This window comes from Stegostoma tigrinum, chromosome 6 (assembly GCF_030684315.1).
Source record: "Stegostoma tigrinum isolate sSteTig4 chromosome 6, sSteTig4.hap1, whole genome shotgun sequence".
In the NCBI taxonomy this organism is placed as follows: Eukaryota; Metazoa; Chordata; class Chondrichthyes; order Orectolobiformes; family Stegostomatidae; genus Stegostoma; species Stegostoma tigrinum.
The window spans coordinates 113,074,746-113,100,977 of record NC_081359.1 but is presented as its reverse complement, the minus strand read 5'-3'; the positions used below and the strand labels follow the sequence as shown (position 1 = coordinate 113,100,977).

At 48.4% G+C, this 26,232-nt stretch overlaps 1 protein-coding gene across 1 annotated transcript; it reads right to left on the bottom strand.

Moving 5' to 3' along the window:
- Nucleotides 1-1,498: 1,498 nt before the first annotated feature.
- Nucleotides 1,499-26,005, bottom strand: LOC125453601 (hemopexin-like). Its single transcript, XM_059646898.1, has 10 exons — nucleotides 25,871-26,005; nucleotides 25,189-25,256; nucleotides 23,592-23,669; nucleotides 20,567-20,709; nucleotides 11,391-11,538; nucleotides 10,575-10,787; nucleotides 10,378-10,482; nucleotides 9,495-9,625; nucleotides 3,612-3,762; nucleotides 1,499-1,927 (listed from the first exon to the last, which is right to left on the bottom strand). Exons 1-10 carry the CDS (start codon nucleotides 25,933-25,935, stop codon nucleotides 1,701-1,703), a joined length of 1,329 nt encoding a protein of 442 aa, XP_059502881.1. The 5' UTR covers nucleotides 25,936-26,005; the 3' UTR covers nucleotides 1,499-1,700.
- Between the last annotated feature and the right edge of the window lie 227 nt (nucleotides 26,006-26,232).

Genomic DNA, 26,232 nt, shown 5'->3' with positions numbered 1-26,232 from the left:
TCATGTCTTTCTAAACATTTCTACTATCACCTTAAAAATATGCCCCCTAATTTCAAACACCCTCACCCTAGGAAAAAGCCCTTGCTAATCACCTTATCTACGCCCCTCATGGTTTTATAAATCTCTATAAGGTTCACCCTTCCTTCAACATCCTGTGCTCCGTGAAAAAAGGTTCCAGCCTGTTTTTATAACTCAAACCCTCCATTCCTGGCAACATCTTGGGAAATCTTCCCTAAACCATCTCCAGTTTTAATAATATCCTTCCTTTAGCAGAGTGACCAGAACTGCACACAGCGTTCCAGAAAAGGCTTCACCAATGTCCTGTACAACCTCAACATGACATCCCAACTCCAATACTGAAAGGTCTGAGCAATGAAGGCAAGCATGCTAATGCATTCTTAACCACCTTGTCTCCCTGTGGTGTACATTTCAAAGAATGATGTACCTGAATCCCTATGTCTCTGTGTTCCACCATACTACCCAGGCCCTATTAACTGTCTAAATCCTATTCCTTTGTTTTAACCAAAATGCAATACCTCTCATTTATCCAAATTACACTTGATCTGACCCTCCTCAACCCATTGACCCAATTGATTGAGATCTCTTAGATAATGTTCTTCATTGTCCAATATACCACCAATTTTTGTGTTATCTGCAAACTGACTGACCATGCCTTCTATATTCTCATCCAAATCATTTATATAAATGATAAACAAAAGTGGATTCAGTGCCAATCCCTGTGGAACACAGCTGATCACAAGTTTCCAGTCTGGAAACCTCCCTCCATCACCACCCTCTGTCTCCTACCATTCGGCCAATTTTGTATCCAGTTGGCAAGCTCACACTGAATCCCATGTGATCGAATTTTACTGATTAGTGTACAATGCTAAACATAGAATCTAGGAGGAGGAGTAGTCCATTTGGCACTTCTAGCTTGCTGTGCCATTCAATATGATCATGGCTGATCCTTTGTCTCAATGCAATATTCCCACTTTTTCTCCATATCCTTTGTTGCCTACAAAATCTAAAAAAAAATTATCTGCAGTAACTCACTGAGCCATATTCAACCTTGCTTTTCAAAGCTATGGTCTCTACCATAGGAAGGAAAGTGTTCATGGATTTGGAGGGTTTTGTCTAAGGAGTGAATTTCTGTAATGTACTTTGTAGCAGTTTTCACTGGTACCCGTTGATTCCAGTTTTGCCAGGGCTCCTTGATCTGCATTGAAGCAAGTGCAGCCTTGATGTCAAGGGCAGTCAGTGTCCCTTCACCTTTGGAATTCATGTTTGGACAAAGGAATAAGGACAAGTAGCAGAAAAGGCTCCCGAAAACAAAGGGTGTTTTCTGATTTGGTGTCATTAAGCAAGGCTGGAATCCCACATTAGCAGAGCCTTCACCACTGAAACAATGGCAGATTTGGATAAATGTGATGTGTGCGTGTTCAGCTCACAAACTAGGGAGGCAGCAAAATATTGTAAATAATTCAAGTCAGCCAATGAATGTGGAATAATAATTCCTTTATTAATGATAAGTGATAGGTCAGCAAGAACATGGAATTGTCCAGTTGTTTATTGTATGCAGTAGGGTCAGCAGAAAGGATTTGCATTTTAGGAGATGCTAAGATTCAGGACATCACCGAAAGTTTCTCACTTCAGATGTACCCAGGGCAACTGTCCCACCCTCCTGCTACCCAACTGCCCAATCATTGTGCACAAGACATGAAATCTGCACTGATACTGTGTGGTTCTGGGGTGTTTTTCCATCCTGCAAGCTCAGTTGTTGAATGGTACTTGTAGTAATCTGTACCGACAAATATGAAGATACCATTTGCATTACACATGGCACCATCAACATGGGAATGACCAATCCGGAACCCATCGCCTAGATTTCTGGGTGTCTGTTCCAGATTGATACTCTGCACTTGATTACCTGCAACATCACACAGGAAGAAAGGTTAAAACAAACAGGTTTTTTTTAAACCAGCAACTTTCATAATCTCAGAATATTGCAAACAAATTACTTTAAAAGTACTTTACAGGGTAGAGTTCCTCTTGTAATGTTTGAAATGGAGCAGCCAATTTGCACACAGTGAGGTCCCAGATTGAATAATCTCCTTTTAAGTTTGAACAAGACACGAATAGGCAATTCAATCCTTCCTTAAATACGGTAAGGATAAAGTCACCGTAGCCCAACCGGAACATATAGCTGCTCTCTCAACAGCCAGAGACAACTCCAGGAGGTTTGACCCAATGGTCCCCAATGCTCAAGTGAAGGACAATCCTTCACAGTAACCTCAGCCAGTGCAGATATTGAACACACGCCATTGGTGTTATACTGCACTGCAGCCAGGTGAGCTAGCAATGTTGGCCTTGTCTGTACTCCAGTGCCCTCACCAGCATCCAAAGTGGAAGAACTGTTAGTGAACAGGATTTCTGGGGAACTCCTGCGGTACTTGTATGGGTATCCTGGATTGCCTGACTGTTACCCATTAACTTTCTCCCTGCATGCTGTCAGCCATTGGAGTCAGCACTTGTCTAAACATATGGCTTATGTAGCTGTCAAACTGGGGAATGCATCAACAACAACTGCTGGAAAAGCTCAGCAGGTCGGGCAGCACTTGTGAAGTAGAAAACAGAGCTAACATTTTGGGTCCTGTCAGTTCTGAGGAAGAGCCACCAGACCCAAAACATTAACTCCTTTTTTACTCCTTCACAGGTGCTGCCAGGCCTGCTGAGATTTTCCAGCAACTTCTGTTTTTGTTCCTGATTTACAGCATCCGCAGTTCTTTTGGATTTAATGGGGAATGCATCAAGTGGCTTCTGGTGTCGATCGAGGTCCGAAGCCGGAGATCATGTTTCTGCAGCTGGGGACAGTGCCACGTATGACAATCTCAGTCACATTTTATATCAACTAAAGGACAAGCTTCCCATGCAGCAGAGCTGCCCTGCCATGCCTGAGAGCTTTATTCTTTGGGTACACTCTGTGGCCAGAAGGTATCAGGAAGGCATTTTCTTTAAGTTTGATTTTTTTTCAATCCATTATCCTTCATTCTTTCATCCTTTGTAAAGATCGACTATATCTCAGTCATTGACACCCCGACAGTGCGGCACTCCCTCAGCACTGACCCTCCGACAGTGCGACACTCCCTCAGCACTGACCCTCTAACAGTTCGGCGCCCCCTCAGCACTGACCCTCCGACAGTGCGACACTCCCTCAGCACTGACCCTCCGACAGTGCGACACTCCCTCAGCACTGACCCGCCAACAGTGCCCACTCCCTCAGCACTGACCCTCCGACAGTGCGGTGCTCCCCCAGCACTGACCCTCCGACAGTGCAGCGCTCCCTCAGCGCTAACCCTCCGACAGTGCGGCGCTCCCTCAGCGCTGACCCTCCGACAGTGCGGCGCTCCCTCAGCACTGACCCTCCGACAGTGCGGCGCTCCCTCAGCACTGACACTCCGACAGTGCGGCACTCCCTCAGCACTGACCCTCCAACAGTGCAGTACTGTCTCAGTACCGACCTTCCAACAGTGTGGCAATCTCTAAGTCATTTAAATAACAGACCATGTTGATATCTTTCATGAAGATCATTACAACATAAATGTTTGTCTTACCCCTGATCACATACAGGACAGGTTTTCCTGGGCAGATAAATGTTGCATCAACACCTGCGCCGTGGATTCCCAGCTCTTCTGTGATCGATTTGGGATATCCTTCAATCAAGGTATAATGTGCCTCAGCTTTGTAAATGTATATTTGTGATCCCTGAAAGTCAAAAAAACTATTATCTACAATTTATTGTGTTAAATTTAAAACCAATTCAATTGAATGTTTGCTGCTCTTCCTTATCTACCATCATGCGGAGATGCCGGTGTTGGACCGGGGTGGACAAGGTTAGAAATCACACAACACCAGGTTATGAGGTGCAACCTCGTGCTCCCATGAGGAGCTCAAACAGTTCATCCACTTCACCAACACCTTCCACCCCACCCTCTAGTTCATCTGGATCATCTCTGATACCTCTCTCTCCTTCCTGGACCTTTCTGTTTCCATCTCTAGCAACCACCTAGAAATCGATGTCCATTTCAAGCCCACCGACTCCCACAGCTACCTAGAATACACTTGCTCTCACCTACCCTCCTGCGAAAATGCCACCCTCTATTCCCAATTCCTTTGCCTCCACCACATCTACTCCCAGGATAAGGCATTCCACTCCTGTACATCTCCGGTGTCTTCGTTTTCCAAGGACCACAACTTCCCCCCACCTCAGTGGTCGAGAATGCCCTCAACTGTGTCTCCCGCATTTCCCGCATTTCATCCCTCACACCTCGCCCCTGCAATAACAACCAAAACAGAATCCCTCATGTCCTCACGTACCACCTCACCAAGATCCAACGCATCAAGCCCAACACTTCCACCATCTGCAATCCGACCACACCACCAAAGACATTTTTCCTCCCCACTCTTATCTGCTTTCCAGAGGGACCACTCTCTGCGTGACTCCCTTGTCCACTGCACACTCTCCACCACACACGGCACTTTTCCCCGCAACCGCAGGAAGTGCTACACCTGCCCCTACACCTTCCCCCTCACTCCTATCCCAGGCCCCAAGAAGACTTTCCACATGAAGCAGATGTTCACCTGCACCTCCCTGTCATGAACCATTTCCACTCCCCCTCCCATTCTTTAGATGACATGCCCATCATGGGCCTCCTGCAGTGCCACAATGATGCCACCCGAAAGTTGCAGGAACAGCAACTCATATTCCGCTTGAGAACCCTGCAGCCCAATGGTATCAATGTGGATTTCACCAGCTTCAAAATCTCCCCTCTCCCTACCGCATCCCAAAACCAGCACAGCTCAACCCCGCCTCCTTAACCTGTCCTTCCTCCTCCCTATCCCCTCCTCCCACCTCAAGCCCCACCCCTAAAACCTACCTACTAACCTCATCCCACCGCCTTGACCTGTCCATCCTCCCTGGACTGACCTATCCCCCACCTACGCTCACCTTTACTGCGTCCATCCCTGCCTCTTTGACCTGTCTGTCTCCTCTATCCATCTTCTATCAGCCTCCCCCTCTCTCCCTATTTATTTCAGAACCCCCTTCCCCTCCCCCCATTTCTGAAGAAGCGCCTAGGCCCAAAACATTAGCTTTCCTCCTCCTCTGCTTGGCCTGCTGTGTTCATCCAGCTCTACATCTTGTTATCTCACGTTATAGTCCAACAGGTTTATGTGAAAACACAAGCTTTTGGACTCTCACTCCTCCTTCAGGTGTCAGTGACAGAGTTGGCATCAGGCACAGAACTTATAAATAATAGTTCAAAGGGTCACATCACTGATAAGGCTGTATTAAACAAACCTAAGATGTTGTTAAATCTTTAATCAGTTAGAAGGTTTTAGTTGATTAATATTTATATGTAAATCTTCAAATTGTTTCCAAGTCACTGTCCTGAGAGAATTAAAGGTTTTATCAGTGTAAAGAAGAGGTGATGTTTAAGGTCAGATAGTGCATGTTAGGTGTGAGGCCTTGTTTAGAATCTGTTTGTGTTTTGGTTTGGAGTCAGACTGGTTTTATTTCTAAAGTAGGCATTTATAAAATGCCGTATTGACTTATTGTCCATAAACTGTGTGCTTTTTGAACAAAATAGCGTGTGTATGTGTGTTTGAGAGACAGCGAGACAGAGAAACTGGTGACGGTGATGGGTCCCTGGGAGAGTGCAGCCATAGACAAATGTGTTTCGACACAAAGTATGTCTCAGCACTGGGAGGAGGAGGAAGAATGGAAGGGTCATAGCGATGATGGTGAAATTCTAGAACGTGGTAAGACTAATAAGGATGCGGTATTAGATTTTTCAGTTGGTGTACACCTTTATGAAATTCTCAGAACATGATGACATGTATCCCAGGCTGCTATGGGAGGCAAAGCAGGAATTCCTGACGCTCTGGTGGGGATATTTAATTCTTTGCTGGACACAGGTGAACTTGGAGGACAACTAATGTGGTTCCTCTATGCAAGAAGGGCAACAGGGATAGGTCAGGGAATTACAGACCAGTTAATCTGACATCAGTGGGAGGGAATTATTGGAGAATATTCTGATGAACAGGAACAATCAACACTTGGAAAAGTAGAGATTGGTCAGGGATAGTCAGTGCGGATTTGTTAAAGGGAGATGTTGTCTGACAAATTTAGTTGAGTTTTTTTGAAATGGTGACTGAATGTATTGATGAGGGTAGTGCAGTTAATGTGGTTTACACAGTCTCAGTCAGGTCTTTGACAAGGTCCCACGTAGAAGGCTGGTCCAAAAGGCCAGAGCTCCTGGGACCCAAGGCAAGTTGATAAACTGGTTCCAAAATTTGTTTGCAAATAGGAAGGAAAGGGGGATGGTGGAGGGATGTTTTTGTGATTGGAAGCCTGTGACCAGTGGTGTACCTCAGGGATCAGTGCTGTTTGATATGTATTAATGAGTTTGATGTGAATATAGAAGGAATAATTAGTAAGTTTATAGATGTCATGAAAATCAATGGGTGTTTTTGATATTACAAAGAACAAAGAAAATTACGGCACAGGAACAGGCCCTTCGGCCCTCCAAGCCTGTGCCAATCAAGATCCTCTGTCTAACCTGTCATCTATTTTCTAAGGGTCTGTGTCCACTTGCGCCCTGCCCATCCATGTACCTGTCAGATATATCTTAAAAGACGCTAGCGTGTCTGCGTCTAACACCTCCACTGGTAACGCGTTCCAGGCACCCACCACCCTCTGTGTAAAGAACTTTCCACGCATATCTCCCTTAAACTTTCCTCCTCTCACTTTGAACTCATGACCCCTAGTAATTGAGTCCCCCACTCTGGGGGAAAATGCTTCTTGCTTCCACCCTGTCTATACCCCTCATGATTTTGTAGACCTCAATCAGGTCCCCTCTCAATCTCCGTCTTTCTAATGAAAATAATCCTAATCTACTCAACCACTCTTCATAGCTAGCACCCTCCATACCAGGCAACATCCTGGTGAACCTCCTCTGCACCCTCTCCAAAGCATCCACATCCTTTTGGTAATGTGGTGACCAGAACTGTACACAGTACTCCAAATGTGGTCGAACCAAAGTCTTATACAACTGTAACATGATATTGAGAAGGATTGCCACCAGCGACAATCTAATATTGATCAGCTGCTAAATTGGGCCGAGCAATGGCATTTGGAATGTAATCCTGATAAGTGTGAGGTGATGCATTTTGGGAGGTCTAATGAAGGAATGATATACACAATGAATGGTAGGTCCCCAGGGAGTACTGAGGAACAAAGGGACCTTGGTGTGCAAGACTCTGAAGGTGTCAGCCCAGTTAGACAGGGTGGTGAAGAAGGCATACTGGATATTTGCCTTTATTAGCCACAGCATACAATATATAAAAGCAAGGAAGTATTGTTACAACTTTATAAAACATTGGTTAGGCCACAGATGGAATACTGTGTGCAGCTCTGGTCGCCACACTACCGGAAGGACACGATTGCACTGGAGAGGGTGCAAGTGAGGTTTACCAGGATGCAGCCTGGAATGACCAGTCTCATATCTGAGGAGAGACTGGATAGGCTGGGTTTGTTTTCCATGGAGCAGAGAAGGCTGATGGGAGATCTGAATGATGTATTACAAAATTATGAGAGGCATAGAGTAGATTGTAAAAATCTTTTCCCCATAGCAGATGTGTCTGAGACCAAATGGCATAAGTTTAGGGTGAGGAGTCAGTAGTTTAGAGGAGATCTGAGAGAAAAGAAATTCCCCCAGAGGGTGGTAAAAATATGGAACCTGCTGCCTGGGAGGCAGGTACTCTCACAACATTGAAGTACCATCTGGATGAGCACTTAAAATGCCAGGGTATAGTAGGCTATGGACAAAGTTCAGGTAAATGGGATTAATGTAGTTTGGTGTTTATTGGTCAGCACAAATATGGTGGGCTGAATGGCCTGTTTCTATACTGTAGGGGATCAGTCAAGTGTTTCTGTGGCAGTAAATGTAACTCCAGGACAGTATGTTGTCTCCTGGTGCCGGGATCAATGGGGTCACAGAGTAGCTGCAGAACATCCTTCTGGGGAAGGAGGTGGTTCACCAGAGATCATGGTCCAGCAACAAGAGGGAGGAAGCAGGAGGAGGGCCTGAAGGCAGAGTTGGGAAGGAAATTAAAAAGCAGGATGTTTGGAAAGGAAGCTTAAAATTACTCCCGGTGCCATGTGCTGGCAAGTATAAGACCAGGAGGGTCAATCAATTGAACACATGGCTGTAGACGCATCAGATTCTGAGACATGGGGACCAGTTCTGAGGCAGGTGGAACAAGCTGAATGGGTTGCAGCTGAATGGGCCTGGGAGTCATATCCTCCCAGGGAGATGTACCAGGGCTGCTAGGGCAGGTTAAACTACATCATCACAGGGACAGGAACCTGACGGGTAACACAAACTGGAAGGTAATTAAGCTGGTAACAGGAAGTTGATAAGCTGCAAGGAGATCCGAAGACAGGAGAAACTTGGGCTAAGCGATATGGGGTAGAAAGCAGGTACAGTATACTAAGTTGGATTATCGGCCACAATGAAACTGAATGGCAGGGAGGGCTCAAAGGGCCAAATGGCCAGCTCGTGCTCCTATTTTCTCTGTTTCTGTGAAGCAAAGCTGAGCATTGAGTATGCTTTAGAAGTGGAAAAATGTCAGGAAAGGACAGAATAATTTGATCTAAAGGCAAAATTAATGATACATGGGTGTGACTGAATTGTCATTACAGAGGTGACCAGGATTTGGAACTGAATATTCAGAAATATTTGATGTTTAGGAAGGACAGACAAGAAGGAAAGTAAGATGGAGTTGTGCTGAATCTTTGGAATTCTCTATCCCACAGGGCTGTAGACACTCAGTCTTTAAGTATGTTTCAGGTAGAGGTTAACAAGTTTTTGATTTGGTTTTGGAGATACTGTGGGTAAAAGATATTGACGGTGTCATTCAGCCAGCAGTGTATGAAATGGCACAGCAGATCATGCAACCTGAGAGACCTACTCATCCCTCCTCCAAAAACTCTTACAAGCACGCTCTCACATGCACACACACGCAGGCTCGCTCGCTCACACACTGTCACTCTCTCACACTCTCTCTCTCTCTCACACACACACACACACACACACACACACACACACACACACACACACACACGCGCGCACCAACATTCACACACACACACACGCGCACCAACATTCACACACACACTCTCTCTCTCTCACACACGCACACACAAACCCATCAGAAACACTCATACACATATGCTGAAGAACAGCTAGAAACACAAACAGAGGACATAGACTAAGAAACATACATACACAGACACACACAGTGGAACAGCCAGAAACACAGATGCACACACACAAGAACAGCCAGAAACAGACACGCACGTGCATATTGAGGACTGAAGATGACAGATTGTTGAAATTTCTGAAGGTGTCGACAGACCCGGAGCTGTTACTTACCTGGATAAAGTACATCTTCTTGTTCCAGCTGAAAACTCCATCGATTTTGCCGTGCAGTGATGGCCAGGCAGAATGAATTGGCCACGCATGCCAGCCATCTCGTTTGGAGTCTATACGAAAGTACCAGTTGCCTGGAAAGATCAAAGGAAGCAGCCAAGATGAGGGGAGCCTTGGCTCAAAGCTACTACTCACACACCGAGCCCAACATAGTGAGAAATTTCTGTAATTGGTTAGGGTGGAAGGAGGCAGCACTCTAGACACAGGTTAATGTTCTGGGGATGTGGGCTGAAAACCTCTATTACCCTTCAGGGAAATCTGCCATCCTTATCTGGTCTGGCATTTTGTGACTCCAGACCCACCACAATGGGACTGACATTTGACTGCCCTCGGGAAAATAAATACTGGCTCAGCCAGTCATCCTGTGAACAAATAAAAAAAAGCCGGGTAGATAATAGACTCCCAGACATCCATATCTGACTGTAGTATTCCCAATTTTATTTTGGAAACCACCAATTCCCAGCTGGTGGAGTCAAGTCCCACGCAGCCTTCTGTCCTTCTTTCATGGGAATTTCAATGAGAATTGAAAGAGGTTGGTGCAATGGGAATATTGTACCAAAAGGGCCCTCTGCTTCCTTCATTGGATGTGTACTGACAGGAGAGAGTGAATGCGCAGAAGGAAGCTCTGATCCTTTTTTGCCTCTGATGGAAGGTCACTAACTGAGGGATGAACTTTAGTTCCTCTTTTTGCTGATGCTGCCAGACCCACTGCGTTTCTGCAGCACGGTTCGATTACCAGCATCTGCTTTTGTTGAATATTTCCTCATAACCGAGGGATAGTGTATCAGGACTCCACAAAGTGCCACCCACTGAATATGAAACTCACCTCGGAATGCATAAACTCTTCCGAGCCCATCTTCATTAAATTCGTCAAAGGACCGGTTACTGCAACGGTTATGGATGGAAGGATCTGCAGTTCTGTTCCCATGGCCTGTGTTTGAGACAAAAGCACCCAGTTCTGGAGTCAGGATCCAGCTCAAACCTCCCAAGTCACTGAAACAGGAGCAATAACCAACCTCTCACCTTGGCCTTCACACCGCATGAAGTATCTCCGCGCATCCTTCGGGTAGTTCTCAAAAACCAGCCCAGTGTGAGGATGGAAGCGAGTGAAGTTTGACCCCTGGAAGCAGTAATATCTATCAATCCACCTCATTGCAGCTGAACAGAGATGTAACCCTGTCCATGGCCTTTCCTTCACTGTGTTGGTGCTCAGATCAAACACGTATGTGGTGGCTCCTGCAAACACAAGTATAGAGGTAGGCTGCATTACAGAGGGAGTGCCGAGGATCAGCGCTGAGGGGGCGTTGCACTGCCCGAGGGTCAGCACTGAGGGAGCGGGCACTGTGGGAGGGTCAGCGCTGAGGGAGCGCTGCACTGCCCGAGGGTCAGCACTGAGGGAGCAGGCACTGTGGGAGGGTCAGCGCTGAGGGAGCGCTGCACTGTCGGATGGTCAGTGCTGAGGGAGCGCCGCACTGCCCGAGGGTCAGCACTGAGAGAGTGGGCACTGTCGGAGGGTCAGTGCTGAGGGAGCGCCGCACTGTCGGAGGGTCAGTGCTGAGGGAGCGGCGCACTGTCGGAGGGTCAGTGCTGAGGGAGCGGGCACTGTCGGAGGGTCAGTGCCGAGGGAGCGCCGCACTGTCGGAGGGTCAGTGCCGAGGGAGCGCCGCACTGTCGGAGGGTCAGTGCCGAGGGAGCGGGCACTGTCGGAGGGTCAGTGCCGAGGGAGCGGGCACTGTCGGAGGGTCAGTGCCGAGGGAGCACCGCACTGTCGGAGGGTCGGTGCTGAGGGGAGCACCATGCTGTCAGAGGGTCATATCCCATTTCAGGGAATGGTCTTACCTTTGAAGAAAAGCACAGAATCATGTTGGCACTCTCCCTCAGGACACTCGACTGCAGCCCCCAGATCATCTGGAATTCCATGGAATTTGTCTTGAATGAGGAACTGACCTTCTGGTTTAGTGCCGCTGTATTGCCAGACTTGATTCCCCTGATAACCAATAAGAGCTTAGTGAGTGATTTGAAAGTGAGTGCTGGAGCAGAGTCCTGATCCGGAAGTGATTAAATGTTGCTGAACTAGTTGAGGAGATTTATGGGAAGCATGTAGTATTTATGGCTTTACGAATGTTGCTTGCTTCGTGAATTGGAATGGTGGTAGAGATTAAATATTCTTTCATGGGATGTAGCTGACTGGCTGGGAGAGCATTTCGTGCCCATCTTGTAGCCACTGTGTTCATGTGACGTGTCGAGTTGAGTTTCAAGTCAATGGTAATCCGAAGAGTGTTGATAGTGTGGGATTCTGTGATAGCAACACCACTGAGCGTCAAGGGGCAATGCTTAGGTTGTCTCTTATTGGAGATGATCATTACCTGGCATTTGTGCGATGAGAATGTTCCTTACCACATTTCAGCCCAAAACTGTCCAAGTCCAGATTTGCTGCATTTGGCCATAAAATCTTGGAATCCTACAGTGCAGAAAGAGACCATTTGGCCCATTCAGTCTGCAGCAAACCTGCCATTCCTATCCTCAGATTTACCATAACTGATCCAACTCATCTGCACATCATTGGACTGTGGGAGGAAACCAGAGCACCCGGAGGAAACCCACACAGACACAGGGACAATAGTATCAGAGATAATGGGAACTGCAGATGCTGGAGATTCCAAGATAATAAAATGTGAGGCTGGATGAACACAGCAGGCCAAGCAGCATCTCAGGAGCACAAAAGCTGACGTTTCGGGCCTAGACCCTTCATCAGAGAGGGGGATGGGGGGAGGGAACTGGAATAAATAGGGAGAGAGGGGGAGGCGGACCGAAGATGGAGAGCAAAGAAGATAGGTGGAGAGGGTGTAGGTGGGGAGGTAGGGAGGGGATAGGTCAGTCCAGGGAAGACGGACAGGTCAAGGAGGTGGGATGAGGTTAGTAGGTAGCTGGGGGTGCGGCTGGGGGTGGGAGGAAGGGATGGGTGAGAGGAAGAACCGGTTAGGGAGGCAGAGACAGGTTGGACTGGTTTTGGGATGCAGTGGGTGGGGGGGAAGAGCTGGGCTGGTTGTGTGGTGCAGTGGGGGGAGGGGATGAACTGGGCTGGTTTAGGGATGCAGTGGGGGAAGGGGAGATTTTGAAACTGGTGAAGTCCACATTGATACCATATGGCTGCAGGGTTCCCAGGCGGAATATGAGTTGCTGTTCCTGCAACCTTCGGGTGGCATCATTGTGGCAGTGCAGGAGGCCCATGATGGACATGTCATCAAGAGAATGGGAGGGGGAGTGGAAATGGTTTGCGACTGGGAGGTGCAGTTGTTTGTTGCGAACTGAGCGGCGGTGTTCTGCAAAGCGGTCCCCAAGCCTCCGCTTGGTTTCCCCAATGTAGAGAAAGCCGCACCGGGTACAGTGGATGCAGTATACCACATTGGCAGATGTGCAGGTGAACCTCTGCTTAATGTGGAATGTCATCTTGGGGCCTGGGATGGGGGTGAGGGAGGAGGTGTGGGGACAAGTGTAGCATTTCCTGCGGTTGCAGGGGAAGGTGCCGGGTGTGGTGGGGTTGGAGGGCAGTGTGGAGCGAACAAGGGAGTCACGGAGAGAGTGGTCTCTCCGGAAAGCAGACAGGGGTGGGGATGGAAAAATGTCTTGGGTGGTGGGGTCGGATTGTAAATGGCGGAAGTGTCGGAGGATAATGCGTTGTATCCGGAGGTTGGTAGGGTGGTGTGTGAGAACGAGGGGGATCCTCTTGGGGCGGTTGTGGCGGGGGCGGGGTGTGAGGGATGTGTCGCGGGAAATGCGGGAGACGCGGTCAAGGGCGTTCTCAATCACCGTGGGGGGGAAGTTGCGGTCCTTAAAGAACTTGGACATCTGGGATGTGCGGGAGTGGAATGTCTTATCGTGGGAGCAGATGCGGCGGAGGCGGAGGAATTGGGAATAGGGGATGGAGTTTTTGCAGGAGGGTGGGTGGGAGGAGGTGTATTCTAGGTAGCTGTGGGAGTCGGTGGGCTTGAAATGGACATCAGTTACAAGCTGGTTGCCTGAGATGGAGACTGAGAGGTCCAGGAAGGTGAGGGATGTGCTGGAGATGGCCCAGGTGAACTGAAGGTTGGGGTGGAAGGTGTTGGTGAAGTGGATGAACTGTTCGAGCTCCTCTGGGGAGCAAGAGGCGGCGCCGATACAGTCATCAATGTACCGGAGGAAGAGGTGGGGTTTGGGGCCTGTGTAGGTGCGGAAGATGGACTGTTCCACGTAACGTGGAACAGTCCATCTTCCGCACCTACACAGGCCCCAAACCCCACCTCTTCCTCCGGTACATTGATGACTGTATCGGCGCCGCCTCTTGCTCCCCAGAGGAGCTCGAACAGTTCATCCACTTCACCAACACCTTCCACCCCAACCTTCAGTTCACCTGGGCCATCTCCAGCACATCCCTCACCTTCCTGGACCTCTCAGTCTCCATCTCAGGCAACCAGCTTGTAACTGATGTCCATTTCAAGCCCACCGACTCCCACAGCTACCTAGAATACACCTCCTCCCACCCACCCTCCTGCAAAAACTCCATCCCCTATTCCCAATTCCTCCGCCTCCGCCGCATCTGCTCCCACGATAAGACATTCCACTCCCGCACATCCCAGATGTCCAAGTTCTTTAAGGACCGCAACTTCCCCCCCACGGTGATTGAGAACGCCCTTGACCGCGTCTCCCGCATTTCCCGCGACACATCCCTCACACCCCGCCCCCGCCACAACCGCCCCAAGAGGATCCCCCTCGTTCTCACACACCACCCTACCAACCTCCGGATACAACGCATTATCCTCCGACACTTCCGCCATTTACAATCCGACCCCACCACCCAAGACATTTTTCCATCCCCACCCCTGTCTGCTTTCCGGAGAGACCACTCTCTCCGTGACTCCCTTGTTCGCTCCACACTGCCCTCCAACCCCACCACACCCGGCACCTTCCCCTGCAACCGCAGGAAATGCTACACTTGTCCCCACACCTCCTCCCTCACCCCCATCCCAGGCCCCAAGATGACATTCCACATTAAGCAGAGGTTCACCTGCACATCTGCCAATGTGGTATACTGCATCCACTGTACCCGGTGCGGCTTTCTCTACATTGGGGAAACCAAGCGGAGGCTTGGGGACCGCTTTGCAGAACACCGCCGCTCAGTTCGCAACAAACAACTGCACCTCCCAGTCGCAAACCATTTCCACTCCCCCTCCCATTCTCTTGATGACATGTCCATCATGGGCCTCCTGCACTGCCACAATGATGCCACCCGAAGGTTGCAGGAACAGCAACTCATATTCCGCCTGGGAACCCTGCAGCCATATGGTATCAATGTGGACTTCACCAGTTTCAAAATCTCCCCTTCCCCCACTGCATCCCTAAACCAGCCCAGTTCATCCCCTCCCCCCACTGCACCACACAACCAGCCCAGCTCTTCCCCCCCACCCACTGCATCCCAAAACCAGTCCAACCTGTCTCTGCCTCCCTAACCGGTTCTTCCTCTCACCCATCCCTTCCTCCCACCCCCAGCCGCACCCCCAGCTACCTACTAACCTCATCCCACCTCCTTGACCTGTCCGTCTTCCCTGGACTGACCTATCCCCTCCCTACCTCCCCACCTACACCCTCTCCACCTATCTTCTTTGCTCTCCATCTTCGGTCCGCCTCCCCCTCTCTCCCTATTTATTCCAGTTCCCTCCCCCCATCCCCCTCTCTGATGAAGGGTCTAGGCCCGAAACGTCAGCTTTTGTGCTCCTGAGATGCTGCTTGGCCTGCTGTGTTCATCCAGCCTCACATTTTATTATCTCAGACACAGGGACAATGTGCAAACTTCACATAGTCGCCCAAGAGTGGAATCAAACCTGGGTCCCTGGCGCTGTGAGGCAGCAGATAGGAACTGCTTCAGTACCTGAGGAGTTGTGAATGGTGCTGAACAATGTGCAACATCAGCAAACATTCTCACTCTGACCTTATGATGGAGGGAAGGTCATTGATGAAGCAGCTGAAGATGGTTGAGCTTAGGCCACTGCCCTGAGGAACTCCTGCAGAGTTGTCTTGGAGCTGAGATGATTGACCTCCCACAACCATAACCACCTTCCTATGTGTCAAATATGACTCCAACCAGTGGAGAGTTTGCCCCCTGATACCCATTAATTCCAGTTGTGGTAGAGCTCCTTGATGCCACACTTGGTTGAATGCAGCCTTGATGTCAAGGGCTATCACTCTCACCTCACGTTTGGAATTCAGCTCTTGTCCATGTTTGAACTAAGGCTGTAATGAGATCAGCAGCTGAATGGTCCTGGTTATTGCTGAGCAGATGTTGGCTTGATAGTATTGTTAGTAGAGCCAGAGAGTGATACAGCATGGAAACAGGCCCTTCAGCCCAAACTTGTCTATGCTGACCATGGTGTCCACTCAGCTAGTTCCAATTGCCCATATTTGGTCCATATTCCTCTTAACCCTTCCCATCCATGTACCTATCCATTTTTTTAAATAATGTTGCTACTGTACTTGCCTTAACCACTTTCTCTGGCAGCCCATCCTGTGCCCACACCACTCTCTGTGTGAAGAAGCTGCCCCTCAGATCCTCCTTAAATCTTTCCCCTCTCACCTTAAATCTATTCCTCCAGTTTTCACCCCCTGGATTCCATGCAGCCTAACTTTCATAACTAGCCTGCCATATGGGAACTTGTCAAAGGCCTTACTAAAGTCCATATAGACAACATCCACTGCCATACCGTCATCTATCCTATTGGTTACCCTTTGAAAAACTCTAAAAGATTTGTCAGAGATGACCTCTCACGCACAAATCCATGCTGACTATCCCCCTCAGACCCTGACTATCCAAATGTTAGTTGATCCTGTCACTCAATATCCTCTCCAATAACCTGCCTACCAATGTCAGGCTCACTGGCCTGTAGTCTTCTGGAACTTCACCACAGGCTAAAGACGAAGCAAACGTCACTGCAAGGGCCACTGAAATTTCTTCCCTAGTCTCCTACAACATCCGAGGATGAACTTGATCAGGCCCAAGGCATTTATCCAACCAGATGCACTTGAATACTGGAAACACCTCCTTTCCAGTCATGTGTATGTGGTCCAAACCATCCTCACTTGTTTCCTGTCTTTCTTTAGCATCCATGAATCTCTCCTTTCTAAACACTGAGGAGAAATATTCATTAAAAATCTCTCCCATCTACTGTGGCTCCACACATAGACGGCCATGCTAATCTTTTCTAATCATGCTAATCATTTAGGGGTTCACTTGAGCTTGATAGCTTAAAACCAATGTATGCCACCTTCTTTCTCCTGACTAGAGCCTCAGTAATCTTTGTCAGCCAGGGATCCCTAAACCTGCCAGCTTTTCCCTTCACCCTAACAGGAACACATTGTCCCTGTACTCCTGATATCACACTTTTAAAAGCCTCCCATTTGCCAGTCATTCTTTTTCCAGCGCCCAATGAAATTTTGCTTGATTTGGCCTAATGAACCCAAAATTGGCCCTGCTCCAGTTCAGCACCTTAACTTGTGGACTTGTCCCATCTTTTCCGATAACTATGTTAATGCTAATTGTTACGATCACTGGATCCAAAACGTTCTCTGACCGACACTTCAGTCACTTGCCTGACCCTGTTTCCTAAGAGGATGTTGAGTGTTGCATTCTCCCCAGTAGGGCCCTCAACATATTGATTCAGGAAACTTATTTGGACAATTACACCCCATTTGGGCCTTTTACACTCTGGGTGGCCCAGTCATTACAGGGGAAATTAAAATCTCCGACCAATACTACTCTATTATTCCTACAGGTATCTGCAATCTCCCTTCGCATCTGCTCCTCTAGTACCTGCTGGCTATTTGAGGGTCTACAATACAGTCCCAACAAAGTGACCATCCCTTTCTTGTTTCTAAGTTCTAAGCATTTGGCGTCATTTGATGACCCCTTAAGAATATCCTCTCTAAGCACTGTTGTTATGTGCTCCCATATCAAAAGGGCAATCCCCCTTCTCGCTCACTTCTACCTCTGTTATGCCTGTAGCTTCTGTACCCAGCTATACGGAGCTGCCAGTCCTGCCCTTCCCTCAGCCCTGTTTCTGTTACTGCTACAATATCCTACTCCCCAGAGCCAATCCATGCTCTGAGCTCATCTGCCTTACCAGTCAGTCGTCATGCATTGACATAAGTGCACTTTAATACAGAAGTCTTTTCCCGCCCTTTACTGTGCCCCGGTTATCTTGAATAGCAAATTTGCTCTTGATGGCTAATGTATTTTCCCCTGACTTCTCGATGACCCTTCTCTTATTCAGAGCCCCAACCCCCTGCCAAACTAGTTTAAACCCTCCTGGGTAACACTAGCAAATCTCCCTGTGAGGATACTGGAACCTCTCAGGTTCAAGTGCAACCCGTCCCTCTTGTACAGGTCATCTCTACTCTAAAGGGGATCCTAATGACCCAAGAACTGAAAACTCTGTCCCTGACACCAGCTCCTCAGCCTCACATTCATCTGGCCTATGTTTCTATCTCTATCCTCACTGATACGTCACACTGGGAGTAATCCAGAGATCACTACGCTTGAGGTCCTGTTTTTTAACTTCTCACCTAACTCCCTAGATTCATTTCACAGGACCCCATTCCTTAATCTCCGTCTGTCTTTTGTACCGATGTGCACAATGACCTCTGGCTGTTCATCCTCCCCGTAAGAATGTTCTGCAGCCGCTCAGAGACATCCTTGACCCTAGCACCAGGGAGACAACACACCATCCTGGTGTCTCTTCTGAGGCCACAGAATCTCCTGTCTGTCCCCATCTCAACTGAGTCTCCTATCACTATTGCTCAGTCTGACTGTACCCTTTCCCTCTGAGCTCAGAGCCACCGACCCGACTGCTGCTGCTGCTGCTAGCCCCTAAAAGGTCACATCCACCCCCACCCCATCAGTATCCAGAGTGGTATATCTGTTATTGAGGGGAATGGCCACAGAGGGGCCCGGCACTATCTGCTATCACCCTTTACCTCTTCTAGTGGTCACCCAGTTAGAACATAGAACAGGACAGGCCCTTCAACCCACGATGTTGTGCCGAACTTTTACCCTAAACCTAAGGTCTATCTAACCTCCACCCCTACCTTATAGTATCATCAATATGCCTATCTAATAGCCGCTTAAGTGACCCCTAATAAGGCCAACTCCACTACCCTCTCTGGCAATGCATTCCACACCCCTACCACTCTCTGAGTAAAGAACCTACCTCTACCTGTTCCCTGCAGCCTGCACCTTAGGAGTTACCTCGTAGCAATGATGTTCTTTTTATCCCGGATGATCTGAGCGCATCCAGCTCCCATTCCCTGACGTGATCTGTCAGGAGCTGCAGCTGGGTGCATGTCTCACAGGCGTAGCTACCAGGAACACTGGAAGTCTCCCTGATCTCCCACATCCTGCAAGAGGAGCCTGCCACTGCTGTAACTGCTGTCCCTACTGCCTTCAGTCTAGACAGAAAGAAAGTAGAGTTAAGGAGCCCTTACCTGCTCTTACCTGTTTCCCTATTCAGCCTCCTCACACCGAAACCTCTCAAGCAAAGGCCTCAGCATTTCCACTCTAACACTGGCTCACTCTGTTTAATGGCTGCTCCCTTGTACACCCTTACCTTGCCAGTGGTCCTCACAGAGACTTTTTTTTTGGTCAGAGAAGGAGGGAGAGTGGGAAACCCAGTGTAGTGTTTCAGGTTTAACTATGTGTTATAACTATACCAGAACAACTTTGCTTGGGGAGCAGTCTTCGGCACAGTTTCTGGAATATTGCCAAGGTCCAGAGCCTTTTGTATCCAATGTCCCCAACCATTTATGAATATTTTAGAAGCGTAGAATTCTACTGTGCAGAAAGAGGCTATTTGGCCCATCCTGTCTGTAGCATCATTACCTTGTGGCAAATTCCTTGCTTTATCTCCATATCTTGCACATTCTTTTTATCCAAATAACTATCCAGCGCCCTTTTGAATGTCTCAATTGGGCCTACCTGCACCACATTTCCAGGGAGTGTATTCCACACTCTTGCTTCATTCACACATCGCTTTGAATATAACATTTTTGTTTCTTTTACGAGTGGGAACAGCTTTTCTCAGTCAACTCCATACAGCCCACTCAGGAATTTGCAGACCTTTTTGTTTATTCATTACCAGGATGTGGATATCGCTGGCTGGGTCACATTCAGTGCCAATTACTAATTGCCGGCATGGCCAATGAAAGTCACACACATTGCTGTGGGCCTGGAGTCACATGTAGGCCAGACCAGGTGAGGGTGGCAGATTTCCTTCCCAGAAGGACATTAGTGAACCAGATGGGTTTTAACAACAGTCGATGGTAGTTTCATGGTCACCATCACTGAGACTAGATTTCAATTCAAGATCGATTCGCTGAATTTAACTGTCACCAGCTGCAGGGTGGGATTCAAAACCCATGTCCCCAGACTATCAACCTGTGCATCTATATTTACTAACCCAGTGACATTCCCAACCTCACATCCTACCTCCTATAAGACCATAAAGTGTGAGAGCCAAGGTAGGTCATTCAGTCCACGAGTCTGCTCTGTGCCTTCAATAAGATAATGGCTGATCTGAAAGTCCTCAGTTCCACTTTCCTGCATATTCCCATTACTCTGGATATCCTACTGATTAAAAATCTGTCTCTCTCAGCCTCCAATATACTTAATGACCCATTTCACAGAAACACTTCTGCCTGAGAGAAGAAATTCCTTCTGCCCTCCTGCCCTCTCCAATCCCCTCTTTGCTGATTTGCAGATTGGTTGAGCCAGTGTGCCGTGTAAGGGTGGAGGCCTGTTGATTGATGACCCAGTGCCAGGCAAGCCTGTGAAACACCAAGTGGGTATATAGAATGGTATGTCCACTGGCTGTTGGCCATTGCCACAGTCTGGGCTGTGCCCAGGGGATTACTGCTCCATAGAAACCTACATGGAAGCTGCAGGCCTGCTGAAGACTTGATAACCATCGGATACTGTCGCTGGTCAGCCCTACCTTGAAGAAGAACATTCTGTCGTGATGCTCCGGTGAGTTTTTATGGTGGATCCGGAATGCTGCATCGATGTGATCCGGTAATGCGGGCCAGGTTTTATTAATGAATTCAGCAGGAGCACGGAACCCTCTCCACAGAAATTCATCTGTCAAATGGAACGGGACAGGTGAACAAATGGTCTTTTCTGAGATAACCACGTGTGGAGCTGGATGAACACAGCAGGCCCAGCATCGGAGGGGCAGGAAGGCTAACGTCTCGGGACTAGACACCTCATCAGAAATGGGGGAGAGGAAAGGGATTCTGAAATAAATAGGGAGAGAGGGGGATGCAGATCGAAGATGGATAGAGGAGAAGATAGTTGGAGATGAGACAGACAAATTAAAGGGGCAGATATGGAGCCTGTAGACGAAAGTATAGGTGGGGAGGTAGGGAGGGGATAGGTCAGTCCAGGGAGGACGGACAGGTCAAGGGGGCAGGATGGGATTAGTAGGTAGGAAATGGGGGCAGCTTGAGGTGGGCGGAGGGGATAGGTGAGAGGAGGAACAGGCTAGGGAGGTGGGAACGAGCTGGGCTGGTTTTGGGATGCCGTAGGGGGAAGGGGAGATTTTGAAGCTTGTGAAGTCCACATTGATGCCATTGGGCTGCAGGGTTCCCAAGCGGAACATGAGTTGCTGTTCCTGCAACTTTCGGATGGCAACATTATGGCACTGCAGGAGGCCCAGGATGGACAGGGCGTCTAAAGAATGGGAGGGGGAGTTGAAATGGTTCACTGGGAGGTGCAGTTGTGAAGTGCGAACCAAGCGTAGGTGTTCCACAAAGCGGGCCCCAAGCCTCCTCTTGGTTTCCCCGATGTAGAGGAAGCCACAACGGATATAGCAGATGCAGTATACCACATTAGCAGATGTGCAGGTGAACATCTGCTTGATGTGGAAAGTCTTCTTGGGGCCTGGGATGGGGGTGAGGGAGGAGGTGTGGGGCAGCTGTAGCTCTTCTGGGCGTGTCAGGGGAAGGTGCCGGGTGTGGTGGGGTTGGAGGGGAGTGTGGAGCAGACAAGGGAGTCCCAGAGAGAGTGGTCTCTCCAGAAAGCAGATAAGGGTGGAGAGGGAAAAATGTCTTGTGTGGTGGGGTCAGATTGTAGATGGCGGAAGTGTCGGAGGATGATGCGTTGTATCCGGAGGTTGGTGGCGTGGTATGTGAGGATGAGAGGGATTCTGTTTTGGTGGTTATTGCGGGGAAGGGGGTGTGAGGGATGTGTTGCAGGAAATGTGGGAGACAAGGTCGAGGGCGTTTCCGACCACTTTGGGGGGGCGGTGGGAAGTTGCAGTCCTTGGAAAACGAGAACATCTGAGATGTTTGGGAGTGGAATGCCTCATCCTGGGAGCAGATGCGGCGGAGGCGAAGGAATTGGGAATAGGGGATGGCGTTTTTGCAGGAAGGTGCATGGGAGGAGGTGTATTCTAGGTAGCTGTGGGAGTCGGTGGGCTTGAAATGGACATCGGTTTCCAGGTGGTTTCAGGGATGGAAACACAGACATCCAGGAGGAGAGAGAAGTATCAGAGATGGCCCAGGTGATCTTAAGGTTGGGGTGGAAGGTGTTGGTGAAATGAATGAATCATTCAAGCTCCTTGTGGGAGCGCTAGATGGCGCCAATACAGCCATCGATGTAACCTCAGAATTTTGTAAACCACTACCAGGTCATCCCTTAGCTGCCAATGTTAAAATGAAAACAAACAGATCGCTTTGTGGAGCACATGCTCTCGGTTCGTGACAAACAACAACACCTTCAGATCGCAAACCACTTCAACTCCCCCTCCCCTTCCCTGGGTGACATATCCATCCTGGACCTCCTGCAATGTCACAGCAGCTCCACCCGCAAACTGGAGGAGCAGCACCTGATATTCTTCCTCGGGAGCCTACAGCCCCATGGTCTCAATGTGGACTTTACCAGTTTCAAACTCTCCCCACCCCCTCTGGCCTCATCCCAAGACCAACCCTGCCTCTCATCCCCAACTCCTTGACCTGTCCGTCTTCTTGTCCCCCTATCCACTCCTCCCACCTCACTGACCAATCCCCATCACACCTACCTGCACTCACCTATCACCATCCCTTCCCCAGCCCCACCCCTCCTCCTCCTATTTATTTTGAAGCCCCCTTTCCCTCCCCATTCCTGAAGAAGGACCCTGACCCGAAATGTCAACTTTCCCATTCCTCTGATGCTGCCTGGCCTGCTGTGCTCCTCAAGTTCCACACTGTGTTATCCCTGACTCCAGCATCGACAGCTCTTACTATCTCAGAGTTTGTCCAATCTCTCCTCGTGGCTAATACCTTCCAGACCAGGCAACATCCTGGTAACCATTTCTGTACCCTCTCCAAAGCCCCCACATCCTTCTGGTAAAGTGGAAACCAGAACTGAACACAATAAGGTGCTGAATGAGGGTTGCATGAGTTTTGGCTCATGTTACTGTGGTCACTGACCAGATGCTAATCCAATATCTAACTTTAGGCCATAGTCTAAACTCGTTTTGTTTCTCCAAAGCTGTCAGGGCAAATAAAACCAACAGCTCATCCTAAATTACCAACCCTGCAGTCAGCAGCTGTTTGGTTTCATATGTTGCTCATCCCTTATTGCCCTGGAGCTGAGGAGTTTGCTTGGCTATTCCAGGGGGTAGTTACGAGCCTGGAGGCACATGCTAGCCAAACAAGGTAAGGACAGCAGATTTTCATCCCTAAAGAACATTAGTGACCCAGACAGGTTTTTACAACAATCATTGATGGTACTTGGTCACCGTCACTGAAAGATGCTCTTTCCTTTAATCTTCCAGATTTATTAATTGAATGTAAACTCTACCAGCTGCTATTGGTGGTCTTTAGTGCCATGTTTTCAGAATGTCTGCCTGCAGCACTAGGTTACTAACCACTATGCCACCATGTCCCCTACTTGAATGGTTTTTGTTTTGTGTGGAAAGTTGAACCGTGAGGGAAGTCACCTCACCCGGCCTGGGCCTGCGCCAGGCAGAATAATCTCACCTCGGAAAAAGTAGGTAACTCCTTGCTCATCCAGGGTGACTGCATCAAATCCGAGACCATCGCAACGATCAGGAAAACCTGGAGAAATAAATTGTGAACACTTAATGAAAGGAGTTAAACCAATGTAACAACCAGGAGTCTGGAGCCTGTTGATGTCCTGACAAATTCCATTGAAAAAGTCTTTATTCACTGCCTTTCTTGGTGGTGTGACCAGAGATGAAGGATTCAGTTGACTGGGATTTGATCCATTTGGGCCAGGTGGGAGGGCCCTCAGCCAATAGCATTGGGAACAGATTGCTGCCGTCTGATTCCTTGCAATGTGTCAATGATACATAGCTCGGCTGAAGTAACCAAAGTAGGGGATTGCAGTTGTTAGAATTTGATGGACCGAGGGGCCAGGTCCATTCTATAAGGTGAGTGAATGCTTCACTGTACAGATGCCCCTCACTGCCTCAACTCTTACCATCAGGGCGGCACGGTGGCTCAGTGGTTAGCACTGCAGCCTCACAGCACCAGGGACCCAGGTTCGATTCCAGCCTCAGGTGACTGTCTGTGTGGAGTTTGCACATTCTCCCTGTGTCTGCGTGGGTTTCCTCCGGGTGTTCCGGTTTCCTCCCACAGTCCAAAGACATGCAGGTTAGGTGGATTGGCCATACTAAATTGCCCGTAGTGTTCAGGGATGTGTAGATTAGGGGGATGGGTCTGGGTGGGATGCTCTGAGAGTCGGTGTGGACTTGTTGGTTCGAGGACCTGCTTCCACACTGTAGGGATGATAGGATAAGATATGAAATGAAAATAGATGTTCAATGTTTTCTTTCATAAGTAACGCAAAATAAATAGGCTATAACCCAGAGGGTAATAAAATGTGAGGCTGGATGAACACAGCAGGCCAAGCAGCATCTCAGGAGCACAAAAGCTGGCGTTTTGGGCCTAGACCCTTCATCAGAGAGGGTTAGGGTTAGACACATTATCACTAATGTCCTGGAGTATGGGTTTTAAAACCAGCCACAGCAGATGGTGGCATTTGAATTCAAAATCAAAACAAAAGCTTGAATTAAGAATCTACTAATGGCTATGAAACCCTTGTTAATTGTTGTAAAAACCCATCCAGCTCTGTGATTGCCTTCAGAGAAGAAAACTGCTATCCTTAGCTGGTCTGACCTACATGTGATTCCAGACCCACAGCATCGTGCCTGGCTCTCAAGTGCCCTCTGAGCAAGCCCTCCGTTCAAGGGCAGCTTGAGACAGCCAATAAATGCTGGCCTAGCCAGCCGTGCCTAAATCCCACGAGTGAATTTAAAAGAAGAGGAAAGTGGAATTGTGCAATTGCAGTTATTTGTGGAGGTGCCATCTAGTCACACCATTCCAGAGTGGATTTGAGAAATTTGGAATTCTCTTTGGTGAACGAAGGATTGATTGTCTATTTTAAATCTGAGGTTTATTGGTTTTTGTTCACCATTAAAGGCTATCAGGACAAAGTTGGGTAGATAGAGTTCAGTTGCAGGTGAGCTATGAGCTTATGAATGATGGGACTGATGTGAGTGCATTAGATCGCCTCGTGGTGTTCACAGATAGGAGAAGCTAAGTAGACACAAACCTTCACGTCTGTGATGGGAGTGATCCTGGTTCAACTCATCTTCTGTAATGTTTGGCACGTGCTTTAACCTGGAACAAAATAATAAATCATCACTTTCTGTGTTGATTCAATCATTCATTGTTCTGAAGAACAATTTCAATCTGTTCCGTTCAGTTTGCTTTCCTGCAGCTGAAATAAAGTCCTTTCCTTTAGAATTTGAGCCCTTTAGCTTCTTTGCCACCTCCCTTTCTAACAGACACGTCAGAGCCTGGAGCAAAGAATCCAGACGGTAAAAGCAATTTTCCTTCTCTCTTGTTCCTGATGTGTACATTAGCTCAACCTCTTTGATCGTCAGCATCTATTTGAACCATCTCTTTGTTTGAAGCTACACAAAATAAATAAATGAATTCACAAGATTTTGGCAAGTCTTGGTGAAAGTTATTTTAGAAACAGACAGTACATGGATTCTGAGATAATGGGAACTGCAGATGCTGGAGATTCCAAGATAATAAAATGTGAGGCTGGATGAACACAGCAGGCCAAGCAGCATCTCAGGAGCACAAAAGCTGACGTTTCGGGCCTAGACCCTACCCACAGTACATGGATTCTGTCAGCTTTATGATCAGTTAAGAACACGTTAATGGAAGTTTAACAGTTGACAGCACAATATTCTGCAAAAGCTGTACACAGAAACAACACTTACCAGGGGTAACAGGAGCTGAGGGCCACAGCCCCAAACAGACACAATCCTCCCAGCAGAAACTTCATTGTCACTTGGTAGATCTGTGAGGACTGAGTGTTGTGCCCAAGCCTGGGGCTCAATATATATCCGATTCTGCAGTCCCGTTTCAAAGTAAACAGATGGCAAGGTCCTTTGGAACAGAGAGACCAGAACAAACAGTCCCTGACTCACCATCTCTTTCGAAAGGTCTTTGATAAAGTTGCACATATCAGATTTGTTCACAAAACCAAGATCCATGAAGTTAAAGGAACAACACCTGAATGGGCACAAAGTTGGCAGAGGACCAGAGAGTGAGGAGGAAGGGCAGAACACGGTCAGGAGCC